We start from the raw sequence: 22254 nt of genomic DNA, 5'->3' as shown, positions 1-22254 counted from the left end.
TAATCATATCAATCCTCAGTCAATACATGTGACACATGTGTTTCTGTTAATTGGGCAGGCCTGGTGGCTCACCTGATAGAGCACACACCGCATCATCAAGTCTGTGTCCTCACCACAGCGGTCTGGGTTTCTCTCTGAGCCGAGCCCGTGCGGCACGTCATCCCCTCTCTCTCCCCTGCCTTTCCTCTCTCACTCTACTATCGCTATCAAATAGAAAAACAATCCGGTGGGGAAAAACCCCTCCCTGTTCATCTAGGTGTGGGTTTGGTGGGTTACACCTATGGAACACATGCCATCATTTTGTTTTTCTTAGTGTATTGCTTATTAGTGCAGCAATTCATATTTGAGGTGTCCCAGAGGCTGCAATCATCCTCTGTCTATATGTCAAAGCATGTCAGTGCTAAGTTGCATACCGTTGGATGTAGTGGTTTATTGGAATGCCCATTATTAAAACGGTGTGTACCCTGTCTGGTGTTATTGCCGTCAGTTCTATTCCTGGGCTCGTTTGTTTACTAAAAGACCCCATTATTCAGGAGCCTTCCTCTTAGTCATTTTTTCCTGTGAGTGTCCTCCATACACAGCGGCTCCACGAGCGGCTAAACTAAATGTAGTGAAAAAGAATATAGGAAAGGTGGGCTATAATTGGAGACTGGAACCTTTGAAACAATCCATAGGGAAGCTGGGGATCCCCTTTTTCCCCCCTCGCGAATGTTTGAACAGTGACTCACCGAGGAACCCCACCCACATGTGGCCACACATGCCTGCCAGACGTTGTGTGTGTGTGTTTGTGTGTGAGTGTGTGTGTGTGTGTCTGCGTACTATCATATGGATCAATCAACACTCACACCTCCCCTGAATGGATTTTATAGTTGGTGCGTCAGGAAATTAAAGAGGTGATGAGAAGTGTTTGCAAACAACGCCCTTAATCGTGTGGCAGTAAGTAACCCTTAAGGTTAGAGAGGAAAGTGTTGACCAGAGGTCACTGGTGTGAATGCAACGCACCCTCCTTTTCCCCCACAATGTCTGTAGTTGTGTCGAGCTGCTCGGTGGTAAATACAGTACAATAATGCAGTTATACTGGACAGCTCCCAGGTTTGAATGTATGTATTCACCTCTTGACCTTGCAGCTACTTCCACAAGCCAGGGTTATAACTAGGAATATATTTGTCGACTTTTCTTATTAAATAAACGTTGATAGTAAGTAGTTTTTACAGCTTTCCTGATTGAGCGCTGCGTCAGAGATTATGGCATCACAGGGATTTTGAATTAACCACTGCAGCACAGACTAGTAGTCTGTGTTGAGTTTCAGAAATGGAGCAATGATTTGGTTTGCAAAACAGATGGGACAGGTCTCGGGTGCAAGGCTTAAAAGTGTGCTGAGCGAACCATGAGTTTAAAAAAAATATTATTTACACAGATTTTATTCTGTCAGTACTTATGTTGTTGTTTTGTGAAAATCCATTGTAGTAACTGCACACAGCAACAGTGCCACAGATGCTATGCATTATGAATTACAGGCACAAATGTCATACATTCCTCCTTGCTTTCTCATGCAGTCGTGTTGTTATGGATTCACACATCTATTTACTCTAAAATGACTCAAATCATATGTCTGAGTTTTAGGTTTTGTTTTAGTCCCCAGTAGTGATAACTACCAGGTACTTAGGCATCAGCATTGCTAAGGTCTTATAAAACCCTTTTAGACTGTGTGGTTTGAGTAATGCTTCTGCCAAATTGTTGAAATTATAGGTTAGAATTTCCATCAGAAACATAGAAGAAGGGAAGGTTTTCCACACACTCTGAGTCTTAAACATATTTTAAAAATCTGCAGAGAAAAATCTACTCCCTTTTCCATTGCGTCCACAGCGTGGTGGAAAAGGCATACTAGCAGGCCTGATGACAAGGCCTCGGTTGTCATGGCAACGGTACAGCAAAACAGGGAATTGTGGGCTTTTTTCTCTCCCTCTCTCCACGAGGCGGGCTTTATTTCTCGTTACTGTGGTGGACAAAGATAGCTGTGAGTCATCCTTGAGACTGGGAGCTGAGCCGACACATTCCTCCTCCTCTTCCTCTTTGGATTTCTTGTCTCTATTATTCCTCCTCTTTCTCCTGTTCTTTCTGTTTCTTTCTTTTCACATTTCCATCTCACACTGTCCCTCCCCTCCACCCTCTCCTTCTCTCCCCCATCTCACACTATCTTTCTGTCCAATAGCTCCCATTTTGTCTCGGTGCCGCAAAATGTGTCATTCACTCGATTTGCTCTGTACAAGCTTTGATATTGCAGCTGAAAAGAGTGAAATGATGCCTAAAGGTTTTTTTTTTTTTTTTTTTTTTTTTTTTAAAGACTGCAGACATTGGTGTGTGGGAGTAATGCTGTTGACTACATGATGAAAGCATGGCAGTCAAAGAAGACAACTGGTCTGCACTCTAAAAACAAGATTCAGCCTTGCCTAATTTGCACTTATTTTCCTCTCTTTTATTCAAATTATCAGTGCAAAATCCAAAACATGCACAGGCCAACCCTTTTGACTCTAAAGGCTTCCTCGCTTGGCAGGCTTCAAGAAAGTTCTGCAGCCTTGTTATGTATGCAACAGATTTCCCATATCTTGATGAAACAGGCTGGTGTCTATTTATCCACTCTATTTACCCCATTTCCCAAATCTGCTCTGCATTTGTTTACTCATCCTTTGGCTCGCAGCCATTCCCAGTACCATATTTGTTGGTCTCATGACGCTGACAGTTTACTGTATTGTAAATATTAATAGTGTGATTGTGAGAAGTAACTGCAGAGCGACTCCATGCACATCTGCTTTTGAGGCAGGGTTTGGTGGCTTCGAGCTTTGAAGGAGCAGAATGTAAACAGCATAACACAGAATTCATACTGAGGCTCTGTAATTACACAATTCATACTGTGTTATGTAAACGGGTTGGCCCAGGCAAACATATGCATGCAGGGACACATGCACTGCACAGGATTATGTAAAGTAAGAGAAAGGGGAACACATGCATACATGAACATGCACACGGACCCATGCACTCACAGACACATTTCATAATGCATGAAATTAACAGTTGATGCCACTTGAACACACACAACACGACATAGATGCACACAAACACTTAAAGCCCACCAAACACACACCAACCTGTACATGTTAATACACACAGATGTTGCTGTCAGCACTCCCATACACAGACGGTGCAAAATGTATCCAAGCAAGCACAAATACACCCACACACACACACACACACATGCATGGATAAGCGCACACACACAGAGAATCAAGGTTTTCTACTGTCCTCACACTGTCCTTAGATGTAATAAGCCTACAGTGTTTTAAAGTAAAACCTGGAGCTCTGGATCCTGCAGAAGCACAGAAAAAGACATTCCATCACAGTACAGTGTAGACTAGAGCATTGAAATCCTTTTTCATCATGTGTGCATGTATACATGTATGTTTGTATATCTATATATCTATAAATCTATATTTAGATAGATACAGATATATACATGAATAGATAGATAGATATACACACTCAATTCTGGCGACATCTTTTGTCTATACAGTCACGACAAAATAACTTGTGTGTGGCATCTTCTCCTTCCTTTGTTTATTTTCCTGAATTTTTGTGTTTGCTTTCTTTTCTTTTCTTCTGTTAACTCAGAACAAACTGCTTTTAATGCCGCTTTCAATGTAAAACACACCAATTCCTGTTTGCCATAGGATTTTTCCTATCATCGCATGTTGACCGCACCAACCTGCTGCGGCTCCACAGTGCTGTTTGAGCTCAGAGGACCACTGAACAAGCTAATTATGTGTTGACTTAGCCATTACAGTTAGAATATGTCACCAGGCTTCTTCCTTGTATGTGAGCGCACCTTGTTTGACTCCTACTGCGCTGCCTGGTGTGTGAGGGCACATTGCATTTCCCTTATGCAGGGCTCTGTGGGACCTAAAGAGAGCATGCCATAACTCTCCTAAGCTCTGCACATTGCAAAAACGCTATGCATGCACAAATAAAGACAGTCATAATTAGACACTCCAAAGTACATAATAATGATACTGATAATATTAATAACTTCATTGGTTCTCAAAGGGAAATTCTCTTGTCACACCTCTAACAGAGAGGTCAGTATAGATGCTGTCTATGTTTAAAGGCTGGCCCCTTATCATTGTACCGCCCTGTGGTCCATAAATGTCTTTATGGTTTTATGTCATTATTTTTATTTTATCAAAATGCACTGGGCAGTGGATGGCACTTACATTGCAGTGTTAAGGCCTCCATCTCCTGTGTAGTGTAATGGATAGAGCTAACATCAGCACTGCCATGGTTAGGGGTTTCATTGTCACCGGGGCCACCGATACTAAAATTATAATCATGGTGCTGTAAGGTGCTGATGTAAGGTATCCTCTCTGTCTACATTCCGTCCTGCCACATTTATGTATGAGGAGAACACAAATATTCATGTAGTATGTCACCATACCCATTTCCATCCATTAAGTCACTGCTGGAGCTGATCCACTGGGCCCATTAGCCCTAATGAACGTCATCGCGGCCACCTACACACACTCAGAAGCATTCATCTACCCACGGAATTGGACTGCTAAAATGTCTCATTGAAACAATATTAATGTCTAGACAAAGGGCTTTATAGTTTCAAGCAATGTTTAGCTCGGGTTGTAAACAAATGTTGGATATGAGTGCACACATATACACACCAATGTCTAATGCATTCACACTTCACACGGTCCAGCTCGATAAAAACCTTTCTCCTCATCACACTCTTTCTCTCTCTCTCATTACACAATTCTGTTTTGGTTGATCTGAGTTTATCCAAGTCCATAATATGTTAATGACAAGTATTGTGGTGAATTTAAAATGTTCCACAATAACAGCAACAACAGCCTCTCAACATTTGGAAAAGTGAGGTTTTATCACAGCCATGTGTTCCTTTGGGAGCATGTCCTAACCACAGGTGGTTAAACCCTATTATCTTTTTTTAATTCTGATCATTAAAGCATCATTTTGCAGTAGCAGCTATATTTAATTTTACCCTGGTTACCAATCTGCCTGTCTAATGTAGGCATTTGTGGCAGAGATTGATAGGTGACTTTAGTGTGCGGTAACAGTCTGTCTGTCATCTCCGATCCTTGCATATTCAAGAAGTCCTGGAATGTTCCCAGGTGTGAAGTGGTTGTGTATTTACTAGTATAGACATTTCTGCAGGTAACTTCTTCCGCGCTACTCTACTTTCAGTGTGCTCTTGAGCAAGGCTTTTAGCACCAACTGCTCAGTGGCCAACAGCAGAGGACAGCTCCTGGGTCTGAATGTGGTCAACTATACATGTGAAGCAGGGCATCGCTGAAAAAAAAAAAAAAAAAGAATGAAAATCCAGACTCTCTGAAAAATGACTTAAGTATTTTAATGCATGTCTGCAGACGGATGTGCTTTTGCCAGCATTTACAAATCAATAATCCACCCCACCTTCTATAATTTAAGTTGCGTCATCAGAAATAAAAGCAATAAAATGAGTAATAAAAATATGTGAATTAAAAAATGCACAACATATTCAAACAGTATCGCACCCGTGTAGTGGTGAGTGCATTCATAGAAAATTATCCCAGACTAGTTCCTCATTGAGTCCTGACTGAAAATAGGCATGCATGGTCAGCAAACCTTCCCTGGAGAAGTAAGGGTTAAAAAAAAAAAAAAAAAAAAAAAAAAAAAAAAGCAAAAGCTGGTGGGTTGAGCTGTTGGCTCTGTTTGACCCCAGCATCTGGTCGTAAAAATTGGGTTAAGGGGTCTTCAGTCTGGAAAAAGCATGAATTGTTCTGTGAGTTCCCACAGAACAGATAAGAAATCCATCCAGATCCTCTCTGATCCCTTTGTTCTGTGTGGATTTGCATATCGAGAGCACGTGTCTTCATTCACTCTGATACAGATGATTGAGAACACATTGATGCAAGATGTGTGTGTGTGTGTGTTTGATTCTGGGAGTTACTGATTTGTGTGTGTGTGTGTTTGTTATTTTAGTTGATTTGCATGCCTGTGCTTTGTGTGTGAGTGAGTGGGTGGCCATGATGGAGAGGGTTACTAGGTTTGTACTCGGTTACACAGTTAAACACTGGGCTTTTCCTTTTGTAATCTGAGAGATGACTGGTCTTAGGGGCTGTTTTTTTCTTTGAAAGCATAATTATCTAGTACAGTTGTGATGCAGTGCCCCTTTGTGCGTAAGATTGTACATCTGTGAAGCATCAGATATTTGATTTTAGATTTTTTTTTTCCCTTTCAGAGTACGTCACCCATTCATTTCTTTTTTTCATTTCTAACCCTAACCCTGCTTCTGATTACAGCCCTGAAGCATTCAACAGTGCTACAGTTTTATTATACCACCAGTATGCATTGTCTGTGGCTCAGTACGTGACAGAAAGTGGATGATTATTGAAACATTTCGTATCAAAAAGGCTTACGTGTCCTATCTTGAATGCTGTGATTGAGACTGAGGCCATGTTGTCAACCAATAATAACAGTTTCACTTAAAGTTTTGGGTTAATTGCTGGTGAACGGACTCGAGCTCTGCTGTGAATCATCAGGAAATCTGCAGTGAAGTGTGTCATTATGTGTCTGTGCCTGGGTGAAAGTGTATCTGTCGCTCTCCCTGCATGCTCGTCCCTGAACTGGCTATCCTACACCAGGCTGGCAGTGACCAGGGAACTGTGAGGTCTGTGTAAGCAGCCTGGAAGCCATCTACCCTAGCAGATGGCCATTATTAGTGACAATGAAGACTAGACCACAGGGGCCAAATAGAATAACAGGGAGTCCATTTCCTTTTTGGCTGTGCAAGAAGCTATACTACAGCCACTGTCTCTCTCTCTCGTTCTCACTCGCTCATATAATCTTGTGCTGTGGCTATATTGTTTTTCCATGGGCAGATCCAAGGTTTTTTTATTTTTTTTTCTTAACCAGTACTCTAAGTTGGCTCCTGTGGAGAGGGTAGATGAGAGGCCTCGCACACAAGTGCAAGCACATGCACAACAAACGTGAATTCTCTTAATTCAACACAGATTCCCCCGAGAGAGAGAGAGCTTAATGGGCACTTATTCAGTACTGAAAGCCAAGAACAGTAAGTTGATGTGTTGGCTTCAGTTCACTTCACATCAATAGTGTTGTACAACTGCTGCGCTTACTGTACAATGGTGATTTGTGCCTTCCACAGCTCAGTGTATCATTCTGGAGACGCTCATTGCATACACTGTAATCACCGCTGTAATTTCCACTTATCCACTCCCTATCAACTATCTCGTTGTTTGTTCAGAATGAATGGGAAGAGACTGTAGGTTGTGTATCCCTGTTACTATTACCACAACATATAAGAGTCTTTGCTAGGCAGGGTTAACACTTTACTCAGTGAAACCTCATGTGAACTGAAAATAAAATGCAGCTCAATGTTGCTGATCACTTGAAACATATTTGGTGGACAGTCATGTTTACTCAAACGGCAGATTGACATACACACGTTTCCTGGCTTTTGTCTCTACAGGAACAGTAAGAAGGAGTCTGACCTGGAGGTGGCCCTGGCCCGCCTGAAGGACCTGGAGGCTCTCCTCAACTCTAAAGATGCTTCTCTGACCACTGCCCTGGGGGAGAAACGCACCCTGGAGGCTGAGGTCAAAGACCTGAAGGCCCAACTGGCCAAGGTAAGTACAGTTTTATCTGAACTGAAGGTGTAAACGGTGCTAACACAGTTGCACAGTGCTAGAGCACAGATGGGCAATCATGAGCCACGCTGGGCTGAGGGCTTAGCAGTCCAATCGCTCTCTACAGCAGGTGATTTTTCTCTGACTTGTGCCTTATTGGTGGATGAAAGTTTGCTCATCGCTGGAATCGGCTGGAATCTTTGGGCTGGAATGAAAAAGTGCATACTTATGGTTTCCTTTCCCTGGCCTAAACCTTATGACACCCATTCCAAAAAAGAAAAAAAAAGATTAAAACAAAGCAATTTATTGTCATCCAACTGAAATTAAATGTCTCAAAAAAATAGAGATTTTGAAAAAATAAAGTTTTCATGCTGAAGCACTTACAAGCAAACTGTGCACCAATGCCAACATGATAGTCTAGTAGAAATGGATTAATCCCAGTAATCTGAAATACTGTTTAGGTGTAGAAAGCAGCTGTACTCATTCCAGCTAACAGGAAACATCATCTCCATGAGACATTACTCTGAATTATGTACCGTATAGAAATACTTTTATGATGTTTAGCTGACTCTGCTCTACTCATGGGCTTTCATTGATTGCAACAGTAAATAAGTTAAAAATCCTAAATCTCCGAACGACAGCAGAGCTGCTGGTAGTTGTAGGAGTGCAGCGGTCAAAGCTGCAGAGTCTGACATTTGGAGATGATGGTGATTTCTGTTCTTCATTTGTGCTTAAATTCCTCAAAGAAACTGGTAATTTTGCTGAACCGCTCCAGGCCGTTGACTGTGAATGAGGACAAGAGCTCATGCAGCCTCTGCTGTTTGTTTTATCAATGAAAGTTACAGTACCACACTCACATGGGCAGAATTATAGCCTTGCCCCACCTACTGGTCAAAATGAGGAACGACAGGTTTTCTCAAAGATCATGAATTGGCTCTCTCTGTCATAGTTAACAAATAACAACAAATTAAAATGCTACACAGATCAGACACTGAATTGCACTTTATTTAATCTGTTTTGTTGTTTTTGAGTTGTGTATTCGCTTACATGCCTAAACTGGATAACATTTCCTCTCTCTCTGTCCTCCTTTACCCCCCATCCCCTCCTCCTCCTCCTCCTCCTCCTCTATCTCCCAGTTGGAGGCCAACCTAGCCGATGCCAAGAGGCAGCTCCAGGATGAGATGCTGAGGAGGGTGGACGCTGAGAACCGCCTGCAGACCCTGAAGGAGGAGCTGGAGTTCCAGAAGAACATCTACAACGAGGTCCCACTCTTCACCTCAGCCCTTCTATATTTATTTAGCTATCTAGTCATCTCTCCCTTTGTATCTTTTGCACAAGATATTGATTTCCAGCCACCTACTTGTTTGTTTTTCATTTCCCCTTCAAATCCATTTGATGTAGTCTATAATTTTATACTTGTCCCATTTTATCTGCTTTACTTTACCTTAAGTGTATTTTAGTTTATTTATTTGCGGATTTAAAATGATAAAACTCGGAACTGAATTATTTACAGATTGTAGGGATGAGATTAAAAAAAAAAATTACCTCAGAAGACACAAAGAAGAGTTTAGATTTCACATTTTTTATTTTATGTTTCATCCTTAATGCCATAAAAGACCAGAGCCAGAACGGCATGACTCCTGTTCAACACCAAGACATGATATATCTACATATGAATATAATAATTAAGGTGTTTCTCAAGGCTCAGCAAAAATGCAGAAGTACCTGCAGGGGCTCTGCACTGAAACTTTCAAGATTCAAATAATTACTGTATAGGAATTGACTGATCAATACAAGTTTATGGATGAGGTTTCTACAGGGGAAATCTAGTCCCTGGGAGAAAATACACCAAACATTAAGATAATGACCCCCTTTTATAGGATTTGGATGGGAAAGAAAAAGCTGATACAAGTCAGTGAAAACAGGCACGTGACTGAGACAAATCCAAGATGTCAGGAAAGTGTTTTATGAGAGCAGACTTGAGCGTTACGGCCCTGGCTGCTGCCCATAACCAACAGTGAGTATGTGTTTGCCCGGCACCTTATGTTCGTCTTCCTCTCCCTGACGGTCTGAAGGAGCTGCGTGAGTCCAAGCGCCGCCACGAGACTCGCATGGTGGAGATTGACAGCGGGCGGCAGTTGGAGTTTGAGAGCAAGCTGGCCGAGGCCCTGGCTGAGCTGAGAGCGCAGCACGAAAACCAGGTCCAAATCTACAAGGACGAGATCGAGAAGACCTACAACGCGAAGGTGCGCCTCGCTGCTGCAAACACACTGTTATGGTGCCACCTACAGATGAACCAGTGGTTTGTAGCAGCCTGAGTAGCCTGCTAGTTTTTTGCTTGTTTTGCATTTGAATGCATACAGATACACCCCCCACACCCACACACACCCACACAGACACACACCCATATCCAGATAATGTACCAAACTGATTTACACCCCTTTCTAACAGACCATATCTCAGTTTATCTTGGTGCTTAAAGCCCTTTTTTTACTTCTCTCCTCCCTTTCATTCACCTCTTCCCAAGACGTTGTTTGCACGTTGTCAACACATTTGCACATTGTTAGCATGTTGTTAATGTGTCAACTTTATTACACACAAACATCAGGTCGTACAGTTCACAAACAGCATATTGACATCCATATAATTTGAGAATTTGGCCACTTTGTCCATTTTGAATCATTCCAAGATGCCTTTCTGCGAAGAACAGCTGACATTTACGTAAGTCATTGAATATGTCCAAAAGAGTGGGACCCCTGAAAGTGATTTTAATTAGCAGAATCATTGTTATGTGGAAATCTTAGTGACTTGGATAGCTGACTTGGATAACTTGGATAAACAGCAGATTTTGTCACCGCTCTTTTCTTGTAAAGGAAACTAAATGAAACCATTCATAGATTATCAAAGTAGATTTCCTCAAATTAGTCCAGTAAAGGAGTCTTTGCTGTATAGGTTTTCAGTTTGGCTTACTGTGCATTCATCAAAAACACAGTAAAACCTTTAATGCATTTCAGAATTGATTTTACAAAATAAGTCACAGGTACATTTCTCTTGTGGTCCTTGGTTTTGAAACTTGTCGTTTCATCATTATCATAAAAATCCATCTTCACGCCACATTTTTTAAGGTGCTAACTGGTGTTGCACACCAGCACAGTTTTGCTTAGGTGCCCTGTCGGCAAGCTCTTCCTGTTTTAAACCGCTGCCAACAGCTGACCCGCCGTCTGTCTGTCTGTCTGTCTGTCTGTCTGTCAGCTGGAGAACGCCCGTCAGTCCGCTGACAGGAACAGCCACTTGGTCGGTGCCGCCCACGAGGAGCTGCAGCAGACCCGGGTTCGACTGGAGAGCATGTCGGCCCAGCTCAGCCAGCTGCAGAAACAGGTACACACACACACACACACACACACACACACATACACACACACCACACATTTCACTCTCACACATTTACACCTCACTCTCTACACACATGCAGGCTCACACACGCACACACATGCACACAGTCTGCGGGTCACGCCATCTGTCTGTCAGGGTTTTCTGTCTGGTGGTGATTTCAGTGACTGTGCTGTGATGCAGCCGACTGATATCGTCATGTATTGAAACATTTGAAGCAGCAATTCAATGTTTTTTCTCCACATCTAAACAATATTGATATTGTTAAGCTCCACTTGACCCATCAGCCACACTAATCACTGTTGAAGCACGGTCGGCAGTGTTTGAGCTGGTTGAGCTGTGTGCAGACTGCTTGATTAGCTCGTTTCACCTTGTGTGTGTGTGTGTGTGTGTGTGTGTTTTCTCCAAATCAGCTGGCGGCAAGGGAGGCCAAAGTGCGAGAGCTGGAGGAGGCTCTGGGGCGGGAGCGGGACCTGATGCGGCGGCGGCTGGACGATAAGGAGCGGGAGATGTCTGAAATGCGAACCAGGATGCAGCAGCAGCTGGACGAGTACCAGGAGCTGCTGGACATCAAGCTGGCCCTGGACATGGAGATCAGCGCTTACAGGAAGCTGCTGGAGGGAGAGGAGGAGAGGTGAGGCGACCTGTGAAACAACGGATACACAACATAAGCCATCATTTTGAAAACTGCAGAGGAAGAGGAGTTGTCCTGTTTGAATCATTAGGTGAATGTTGGCACTGGGAGCTTTGGTACAGTACAGTTCCCACTCGGGCCAAATGCATTAAATTAAGTATACAATCATAAAGTATATTGTGTTTGGACACTGTCCGAACCCAAAAAGGGAGATGAGGGCCGCGGCACAGAAACGAGCATAAACACTGTCAAACAAAGTCCTACAATTACTCGATTTAAATTATTATATGTTTTTAATTTTTAATTAACTTTTATAACTGTTTTATTGTCTTAAATCATTTTTATGTTTCTGTGTTTAAATTGGTGTATTTTTTAATCCATTGTTTGCTATATTTTATTTTGTTAATTATTTTTTTTATGTGAAGTGTTTTGGAACTGTGTGTTTTTAAAAATGCCATAAAAATAAAACTATTCTCATTATACTGAGATGAATGGGGCTCTTTAGGAAGTCAGAGTAAAAGAGGAGTCACATACTAACCAGTCAGTTTGTTTATAATGGAGACGTACTGAAGTCATTAGCTGGCATGTTATCTTTGCCATTCCAATGTGCATACGTGTTCTGTAGTGTGATAAATAACCTTTTTAGAGGCAACATGGTTGTTTCATGAACAACCAACAATGCAAACTATTTCTGAGAATTATTTTGAAAAAATGAGCAAACATATGCAATTCAAATTTATCCTAGATGCTGTGTTCATTTAGGGTATATCTATATTAATATTACATTTGCCCAGCTGGTCTCCATCTACAGTCTAAATCATATCCACCATCCCTCCCCAGGCTGCGTCTGTCCCCCAGCCCTCCGCCCACCAGGGTCACCGTCACCCGGACCTCCGGCTCGGGTCAGAGCCACACCAGCCGCCTCCTCCACTCCAGCACTGTTGCCTCCAGCAGCCGTAACTCCTCGGGCACCGCCAAGAAGCGCCGTCTGAACGATAACGACAGCGAGACGTCCAGCATGGCAGGAGGCACCGTGACCAAGACGCGCATCGCCCAGCAGGCCTCGGCCAGTGGCCGCGTCACCGTGGATGAGGTCGACCTGGAGGGCAAATACGTCCGTCTGAGCAACAAGGCCGACGAGGTAATGTGTGTGTGAGTGGGTGTGTGCTGTACGTGTTGGCGGAGGAGGAAAGTTTGTCTGGGATGTGCTGTGTGTTTCTGAGTGTCTGTGTGTGGTTGCCTGTTTCTCACTGTAGTAAAAGAAGTAAAACATGATAATTTCATGTAAATAAATGTGAGTTTCGCTGTTCTCACTAAGTCACTCATATAACAAGTAGTGATTCAACCTGCTAGCCAGTTTATGAAAGACAAAGAAAAGAACGGTTCCTGCACAAACTCAGTTTTTATCAACAGAAAATCTAAGGAACAAAGACAGGATTGGCACAATGATGTTTGACTGACAGCTGATCTGGAAATCTGGAAAAAGAAACAAAAAAACACCACAGCGATGGGTGCTTATCACCAAAAATGTCATCAAAATAAAAATAAAAAAACGCTTATTTTGCAGATTAGCAGTTTTTATGCAGATGTTTCACTGTGTAGAAAGTAGGTGACGTGTTTGCAGTCCTTGAAACAGTGACTTAAAAGACACTTTACAGTCCTGTTGGTATAATAATATTAATTTGTAAGTCATGCTCCGTCACTTTCTCCTGTTTTTTCCCCACACAGGACCAGCAGCTGGCCCACTGGCTGGTGAAGAGACAGGTCGGGAGCGGCAGCCCCATCGTCTACAAATTTCCTCCCAAGTTCACCCTGAAGGCCGGAGGCACCGTCACTGTGAGTTACACACGACACCTTGGTGTGTGTGTTACATCATCACCTTTATTTGTTTTACAATCTTGGTTTGGTTTGGTTTGTTTATTTACACATATAAGAAACTTTATAAAAGATAGAATATAAAATGAACAGGGAAATGTGAGGGAGAATTGCCTAAAAACCCTCAGGGGGCTTGAAAAGTGGCGTTCTCCATGCAGCGCATCACTGGAAGTAAGCATGCACAAATTATGTGTCATACCAAATAATTACAAAAAGGTAATAGAAAAGAAAAAGAAACACGGCATTTGACAACAGTACATCCCATAAATACCAGTCTGTTACACAGTTGTACTGAATTCAGTGATGGTCATAAGACACTCATTATCATTAACAGACAAATAACATGCACTCATGCGATATGGCTAATAGATCCATAAAACAAGAAGGATAAAATAACATCATCACAAACAATTTGAAAAAAATAAAAAATAGGCAGTATTCATAAAAGGCCTTTGGACTTTGACACATCGGTGTGACCCAGCTCAAATAGGCAGTCCAAATGGAAAATATTAAATAATAAAATATTTTGTTTATTTGCTCTTTCATTGATCCTTTCATTTTGTTTCCTGCTTTTTGTTTTTTTTTCTCTTTTTCAAAGTATCTTGTGACTGCTCAGGCTCACGTTTATGTAGAGCCATTAATCACTGCTTATGGTCTCAAAGGGCTTCACACACTCACAGTGTGTAGTAGACAAAATGACCCCCTGACCTGAATCTTCATGGCTGTTAAGAAAAAACTCCCCCAAAACCAGTAATCGCTAAAAAAACGGAAAAAAAAATGGGGAAAAAAAATATCTTGGGAAAGCTCACAGAGGGAGGGAAGCCCCTTCCTGGCCATCCAGGAAAGCAACGGGTGCCAAGCGGGCAACTGTCATCTCAAATCAAATCCAGTCAGCTCAAATAAAGTCCTATCGAATCACATCTAATCAGGACTAATTATGGCAATTATGACAAAAAGAAAAAGAGCAAAACATCAAACAAGTACACAAAGAGAAAGGAAAGATCAAGCAGGAGACGGCATTAATACATTTGAATTTGACAGATTTAGTTAGTAAGTAATTTATTTATGTAGCGCTTTTCACAGATAAAATCACAAAGTGCTTTTTCAGTGCATACAAGGAGTAAAAAGCAAAGGCAGAGCATCACTTTGTGTCCCCACTTCCTGTATGTCAGCTGCATTCCAAGCCAAAAAAAGGAGCTCCCTCTGACCCTGTGACCTCTTGTCCTTTACAGATCTGGGCCTCAGCCGGCGGTGGAAGCCACAACCCCCCCAGCGACCTGGTGTGGAAGACCCAGAGCTCCTGGGGCACCGGCGACCTCCTCCAGACCACCCTGATCAGCGCCAACGGAGAGGTCTGACCTCACATCAGCTCACATCAAACACCCCGACACTGAATTATACATCCCACCGTACTTTCACACACGTCTTTATTTGAGCTGATCTTCCCTTTCTGCTCCATTTATCAACGAAAATCAGACCACTTTGCTTCTTTTCCCGTTGCTAGGAAATGGCCATGAGGAAGGTCACACGCACGCTGTTCCAGGATGACGACGATGATGACATGGTACGTCTCTCTGAATTACACGGCGTGTTTGAAGTGAGACAGCATACATTATACACCGGGAGCGGCACGCGTGACAGCAGCTCCCAGTCACTGCAGCGTCTCTCACTTGAGCAACAGTAGGAAGTAACTCATCGTGTCGCCCCCTGCAGGGAGCTCACAGCACGAGCGGTGTAGAGAGCGAGTACAACCTGCGGAGCCGCACGGTGATCTGTGACTCCTGCGGGCAGCCGTCGGATCGCGGCTCGGGCTCATGCGGCAGCGGGGGAGGTCTATCAGAGGGCCTTGTGGGACACTCCTTCATCATGGGCACCAACCAGCCCAGACAGGTAACAGGGGGTATGGTTAATATGGGGGGTGGAGGGTGGGAGTGTTAAAATATGAGTGAATACATGAGAGGAAGCAGAGCGATGCTACACAGCTCATTATATGGCTCTTTATCCAAAATGTCAGTATTTGGACTCTGTGTATGTCAAAAAATAACATTTAAATGGTTTTTAATGGTCATTAAAATCGGCTACGCAGCTCAGCTAAATAATCAGAGAGTCAGTACTACTACAAATTGTACTGTACGTCGGAGCTCCCTTCTTGTTTTACTTGGCCAAGTCATCATCCAGTCATCCTGTAAGCCTCGGATGGCAAGTTTTTGTTCTGTATTCTTTTTTTGGACTTGTACCATTTGATGTTATGTCAGCTCTTTTATGCATAATAACACACAAGAGAAAGGCTGATCGCACAAAATGGCCTGTTATCGGGAAATGACAGATCTCAAAATGCATTCACTGACCCAAAAAAAAAAGAAAAAAGAAAATAGAAAACCCTGAGCATTCAGCAAAACTATAATTAAATAATAATAGGCTTTTTGTAGCTGTTTTGTAACAATAGTACAGTCACAAATACATAATAAAGAAAAAACATCAGTCCTGACTGTAACAGGTTACCCAAGTCGGTTTATTTTAACCATTTAGTGACAGCTTCACTCTGCTGAGCCTCATGTGCCGGTGTTGTAGCTGCCGTTAATCCGGCTTCTTTGTTTGCTTAGCTGTCCTCATATCCTCCTTCCTGTCTTCTCACTTCCTCTTCCTTTGTGTCCCATTTGTCACTTCCTCTTGCAGGGGCGCGCCAAACCGGAGAACTGCTCCATCATGTAAAACCAGACACCTCACCTGAATCCACAACCTCCTGCACCCCACATTGAAAACTTATTTTCTACCATTGGAATGTCATCCTTGGTGTTTTTTTTTTTTTTTTTGTCTTTACGTTTTATATGATCTTGTCTTATTTTGTATTCAGAATAATCTGCAGGATAGATTTGCTTCGAGGTTTGGCAAAGGGCATAGGATTTCCTTGTTTTACTTTTGAGTTTGTATATTCAAGTTATGCAATTGCATGTGTGCTGCGCTGCTGCTTGTCCTGTATTCTGCTCTGCCCACAGGCACACACACACTCACACACTCACACACACACACACACACACACACACACAGCTCCATTGACCAGCGCTTTCCGCCATGATCTGAGCTGGGGTTTCACATCTAATAGGCAGGCTGTCAACACTCAACACGCACAGCTAGTGAACCCTGTGAGGAGCAGGTCTGGGGGGAGGGGGGCGTTCAGGCCTGCTGCAGCCAGGGGGTCAGGGCCCTGGTACACCCACACACGATACACACCCTCTTTCTGAATCCTGCCTAATTGAGGAGGATTTAGCCCCGTCCCAACCTGGTGGATTAGTGGGCAGGAATTACATGCAATGCTTGTCTGTTTTTGTACAGCGGTGCAGAGGCGATGCACACCAAAGGAAAATTCATACTGTGGGGGGTTTTTTCATTGTGTCCATTGAATATGGTCATTAGATATATCCAATCTTTCCATCAAGTGATGATGAAGTTTACAATTGATGTGTTATTATGAAACAAAATATATTTTCCTCGAGTTTTGAGTTTTGGTACAGTATTGCGCTGTTTTTTTTTTTTTTTTTGTATTCTATGGAGATGGTAAAGTTTTTTTGCTGGAAAAAAAAAAGAAATAAAAGTTGCAAATAGATCGCACAGGAAGGAAGCAGAAATACTGTACGGTCAGGTTAAGGAAGCTCAGGGTGTTTAGTAGGTGTTTCCTTATTTCATCTATCATCACCTTTGCCTTAAAGAAACGCACGCCCTGCTGCATTTTCTGTTCAGATATTAGTCGTATCACAGGGCAGCTCTGGCTTAGACGAAGAAAAGAACGATTTCAGATGAATATTGATTGTCAGTTGAAAGCCTGATTTCGAAAAAAAAAAAAAAGGTTTTTGTGTATTTTGAAAGTCTGTGGACATAAGGGATTGTTTGATTCATCACAGTGTCACGCTTGGTTAGATGTACATTAGAAGCTTTTTTTTATGACGATACCAAAGATGTTTTTTTCTTGATACCAGGAAGTATATTTTTTTCTACCTGTATATGGAATAGCTAGCTCGTACTGTGGAGTTATTACTGACTATTTTTCAGCATAGCAGAAGATGGTGCCATATATTTTTACAGGATTTCTCAGCCTATTTGACCGTTATGTCAATATTATCTTTATAGAGCGCTGTCTGCAGCTGTTTGCAGTGTACAATGGCTACTTTTTGTAACACTTTAAAGACACTCTTTATTACAGATTCACTGAACACACAAATGTGCCTTTGTACAGTTTGTAGAGGACAGAAAGTATGTACATGTCGTGGCCCTGGTCGCACTCTCTGCTCACCCGCTTTGAGTTGCAGTCTCGTGACTGTCAGTCGTCCGCTGGTCACTCTCCCAAAGACTGGTCATAAGGGCTTTTTTTTTTCTTTTTTCTTTTTTTTTTAAGCTTACTGGCTTTGCAAATCCTCAGGCTTGCTTCTGGGACGTCAGCTGGGTTGTGGGACATGTATTCCTTGTGACTTTGGCTTAATGTGCTGCATTTATTGATGGCCTTGCCACTTATGCACAGCAGGTAGATTTGTACTGTAGTGTGGCAGCTTGAATTGTTAATTCTCCAAAGAAAAGCATATCGAAGCATTTACGGAGAGTACTTGATAGCTTTTTTTCTCCTTTTGTTTTGTTTTGTATTGTACTTGTATGCAACATATTACTGCAACATTTGATTATTTTTTCCTTTTTTTTTTTTTTTTTTTTTTACTGTTATAGCAGTGAAACTGATGAAAATGCCTTGAGTAGATGTCTGATTATGACATTAAGAACCCCCAGGTGCCTTAAGGAAGTCCACATTTCGATGCTCATTATAGACAGTAATGAACAATATGTGACGAGAAATAGCCAGCTGCAAAGAGATTTAGTATAATTACAGAAGATATGATTCCATAATTGCATGGTTACCGTCTGTAGGTTTACATTAATCAGACGATTACTGTATGTTCACATATCATAACCAAACCATCAGCAGTGACTTAAACGGTGCAGTCAGGGTTTCCAAAGGCCTGTCTTACTGATAACAAACAGTCTATAAAGACGATTTAAAAGTATTTTTTTTATAGTTTGGTGAAGAAATTAACAGTGGCCCTTTGTTAACATCTGCCTGTAGTTCAAGAAAAAAAAAAACACTACACATTTCTATCACAGTCCCTCTCAGCCTGCACTTGAGCTCAAAAAGCTGGAGGAATAAATACTGGACATTCAGAAAGACCCGCAGTGGAACGGTTCAGCTCCCCTGTGTCATCCACTAGCATTGTTAGTAAATGCTTACAGATGCCTGATGCCACAAATAAACCTCTTTGAAAGGCCTTTATGAAATCCCAAATCTGCCCTTTTTAAGTCTCGATGTGCACTACATGAATCATTTGTAGTACTTGAGGCTTTAAAATGTCACTGAAAGGGATTTAATGTTAGCCTTCATCGCCAAGGTTATAATTTGCAGTGGAATGTGTCGTATCTGTCGTAACAATGCTATCGCCATTGTGGAGAAGCCATGCAATCAGTCGTTGAATGTCTGTTAATGCCTTTTCTCTTTTCTAAAATAAGCCAAAAAAAAAAAAAAAAAGTAAAATATTTTTTTTTCCCCAGTGATTGTGGTCTTTGTAATTATTCCCATTATTTTTCTGGATTTGATATAAGTACATTTGCCATTTGAAAAAAAAGGAAAAAAACAACTCATGAAAAGTGCAGCCATTTTTATTCACATTATATACATCATGTTGCATGGTTACATTCAGAAATATATGGACATACATATGTAACAAGCAGGAGCGCTACTGTACAAAACTATGCCATTTAAAGCACAGATAAAGACGTCTCTCTTACAGGGGGTTTCTGTGTTTGTCCACGGGAAGTTAACTTGGCAGAAATATGAAAGAGCATGAAAAGAGTTCGACTCCAAAATGAAGAGGAGCAACATTCGAGAAGTGCAACACCTCCTCCCACAAAATAACTGACAGCACAAAACTGAAATGTATTACAGGTATTATTTTACAGGTTTTTTTTTTCTTTGGCAACTCAAAAGCTTGACAAAATAAAAGCTTGGACTGGCACATCCAAAAGTGAAGAGAGGCTTGATATGTGCGTGTAACTCTGCAGTGACATTCGTGATGCTGCTTCGCTTTGGCTTGTTAATACCAATTTGGGTGATTTTTTTTACAGCATTTCCTTGATTTCACATTTTGCATGTTCCTTAATGTTTTGGGCAGCTCTCATATCCCCTTGGTCCCACAGAAACCATCAGAAACCTGTAACACACTTTGAAAATCAAAAAGGCTGCTCTTCTAAATTCTTGTAAAGCTGTTTTTTATATATTTTTTTATTTTATGCTTTGGTTTGGTTTTTGGAGATTTTATAAGGTTTTCATCTGACAGCAGCAGTAAGTAAGCCACATTTGGTTAGAAAACAAGGCACTCATGCATCCTTGTGTCCGTGCTGCATTCATGTCACATGGGGAAAATGGTAAAAATGAGCTTACTACTTCAAAATACTGTCCAGCTCAGGTTTCAGGAGGTAAACTTGACTTGGGAACTCTTTGTACTTCATGTCTGACATGGAAATGCCAGTATCCAAGTGTAGGGAATGGTGTGCTCATTTAAAAAAAAAAAAAAAATCAAGGAAATAAGCAATTTTCGTCAAATACTTTGATAATTATTACTCTCGAAAACTGCTTGCTGGATTTTTCATTTGTGGTTGACGTTGCAGTGTTTGGTTTTCTGTAACCCATGAACTCAAATGTATCACTTACTAAAGACACATATTACAGGTCCCTTTTTTCAGTTTTCAGCATTTTAGCAGCTGTCGAGTGGTGGGAGCCAATCACGACCAAATCTAGGTGTGTTGTGTTGAGTGGCTTTAAAAAAAAAAAACAATTTTGAAAATGACATACCTTTACGTTTAATCACTGAAACAGAACGACATTATAGATTTATACATTAATTATCTTTGGTCATATATGTTTATGAATAAAATTAAACAATACTGTAGGGCTCCTTTAAAGGTGTGAAACAGCTGATTAGTAGCAACCAGAGATTACAAAAAAAAACTTGAGCTCTAGTGTTTTGACAGGTTCAGTTGAGTTCAAATACATTAAGAGTTTCCGAAAAATGGTGGGTTTTTTTTTTGTTTTTTTTTTGTCGTGTAAAGTCAATTGACGGTTTTTCCCTATGGGACATGAATGCAGCATTAGCCCCGCTGGCGTCGCCACAGCCCAGCCTTCCGCACCGCAGCCCTCTGGCTCCTCAGTCTGGATCACAAGTCTGTCATGGTGAGGCATGTAGTACCACTTTGGTCCACAAGGGGGCAGCGTTTCCTCCCAATACATTGACTTGAATGGGGGCATCCTCGTAAAATAAGTCGATTCCTCTGCGGGACAGACCCAACCCCCCTCCCCCCGGTCCCTGCTGGTCTGTGGGTGGTCTTTACTGGGTGGGGCTCTGATTGTCAGGCAGGAGCTCCACTCTCCTGGGAGCACAGGCGTAATTTCATCCCCGCAGTGATGAGGGAAAGCGTAACTTGCTCCACCGTGGTCACTGAGGTGTTCTCCTGCGGGACGGGGAGGGGGGTCGGCGGACCGGAGGCAGGTCGTAGTGTCCCGGGATGTGGCTGTTGACTGGGAGGTCGTAGTGGTTCTGGGTGTCCTGGTCTGGAGCGTGACCGAGGGAACTCTGACGCTCTGGTGGCCAAAAAGAAATGATCAAATTTTATAAGGTGTCTTTCTATACTCTTGCACGTTGATTTTGTTAAATCTAAACTCACACATCGTACTCCTTTCTTCACTACATTTAATAAATCAAATACAAGGGCTGCAGTGTTTGAAGTCCAGTCCCCTCTGTGTCATCTTGGACTTGTCTCAGTCTCGGTCTCTGTTTTGAATCAGACTTGTTGTTGCTCTTGACCACTTCATGTTGACGCAACTTTTTCCAACCAACCCATTTACATTTTGTTTTCACTTCATTTCTCACCACACCTGGTTCACCTTATTTTAGATTCTCCTCAGCACTGCAAACAAATTACAGGGCTGTGTATAATGCATAATGGTCCTTAAACGTCTTTGCAATGATTAGTTAGTTTGTATGCACTGAATACTTGGATTTACGACTGTGTTCATCCTTAACTCACTCCTCCAGCTTTATTTTTACATTTGGAAAAGCACATCCAAGTTTTTTTCTTCTTTTTTCTTTTATTGATTTTGGTCTTTCTCCAGAAGAGGACTTCATTTGCTCTGGTCTTGACTCAAAACTTGCCTGGATGTGGTATTGCACTACCTTGGACTCAATTGTGTTGATTTTAATTAAAACTCTGTATTATTCTACTTATATGCTAACACCTCAGGGTAGAAAAAGACATCATGCTGCTATTACCCACATTTATTATACAGCTACTGGTGGAGAGTGTCTCCTGGACAGAAACCTCACTGGGTCTCAAAGCAAATATCCTAGAAAATACGTTTACTTTTAAAGAACTATACAGCAAAATCCTTGGTTCTTTGAATGAAAAGCATTTGCATAAAAATGATGAAATAAGTTAATAACGACGCTGACCTTTCCCATGTAAAGCCAATCAACTTCAAGAGGAAGCAATCAGCAAATTTAACTGAGCCATGGTCGTCTTTAGTTCAACCTGAGGAGGTTAATGCTTCAAACACAAATCACTTCCTAA

General features: G+C 41.9%; 2 protein-coding genes across 5 annotated transcripts in view; one reads left to right on the top strand and one right to left on the bottom strand.

The window, feature by feature from the left end:
- lmna (lamin A) overlaps positions 1-19177 on the top strand; it is a 37224-nt gene extending 18047 nt beyond the window's left edge. For all 4 annotated transcript variants that reach the window (XM_030072273.1, XM_030072274.1, XM_030072272.1 and 1 more), the window contains exons 3-13: positions 7544-7700; positions 8837-8962; positions 9776-9946; positions 10953-11078; positions 11504-11724; positions 12565-12865; positions 13453-13560; positions 14832-14951; positions 15104-15163; positions 15313-15489; positions 16276-19177. In XM_030072273.1, the coding sequence (XP_029928133.1) occupies positions 7544-7700; positions 8837-8962; positions 9776-9946; positions 10953-11078; positions 11504-11724; positions 12565-12865; positions 13453-13560; positions 14832-14951; positions 15104-15163; positions 15313-15489; positions 16276-16311 (1603 nt within the window). In that variant the 3' untranslated portion in view covers positions 16312-19177. The remainder of the gene's footprint in view (positions 1-7543; positions 7701-8836; positions 8963-9775; positions 9947-10952; positions 11079-11503; positions 11725-12564; positions 12866-13452; positions 13561-14831; positions 14952-15103; positions 15164-15312; positions 15490-16275) is intronic.
- Positions 19178-20413: 1236 nt separating this feature from the next.
- pear1 (platelet endothelial aggregation receptor 1) overlaps positions 20414-22254 on the bottom strand; it is a 47001-nt gene continuing 45160 nt past the window's right edge. Inside the window, exon 24 of the mRNA XM_030072270.1 lies at positions 20414-21268. Coding sequence (XP_029928130.1) covers positions 21123-21268 — 146 coding nt within the window. The 3' untranslated portion in view covers positions 20414-21122. The remainder of the gene's footprint in view (positions 21269-22254) is intronic.

This window comes from Myripristis murdjan, chromosome 16 (assembly GCF_902150065.1).
Source record: "Myripristis murdjan chromosome 16, fMyrMur1.1, whole genome shotgun sequence".
Taxonomy (NCBI): domain Eukaryota; kingdom Metazoa; phylum Chordata; class Actinopteri; order Holocentriformes; family Holocentridae; genus Myripristis; species Myripristis murdjan.
The sequence above is the reverse complement of the archived record's forward strand: the minus strand, read 5'-3'. Positions and strand labels throughout refer to the sequence as shown.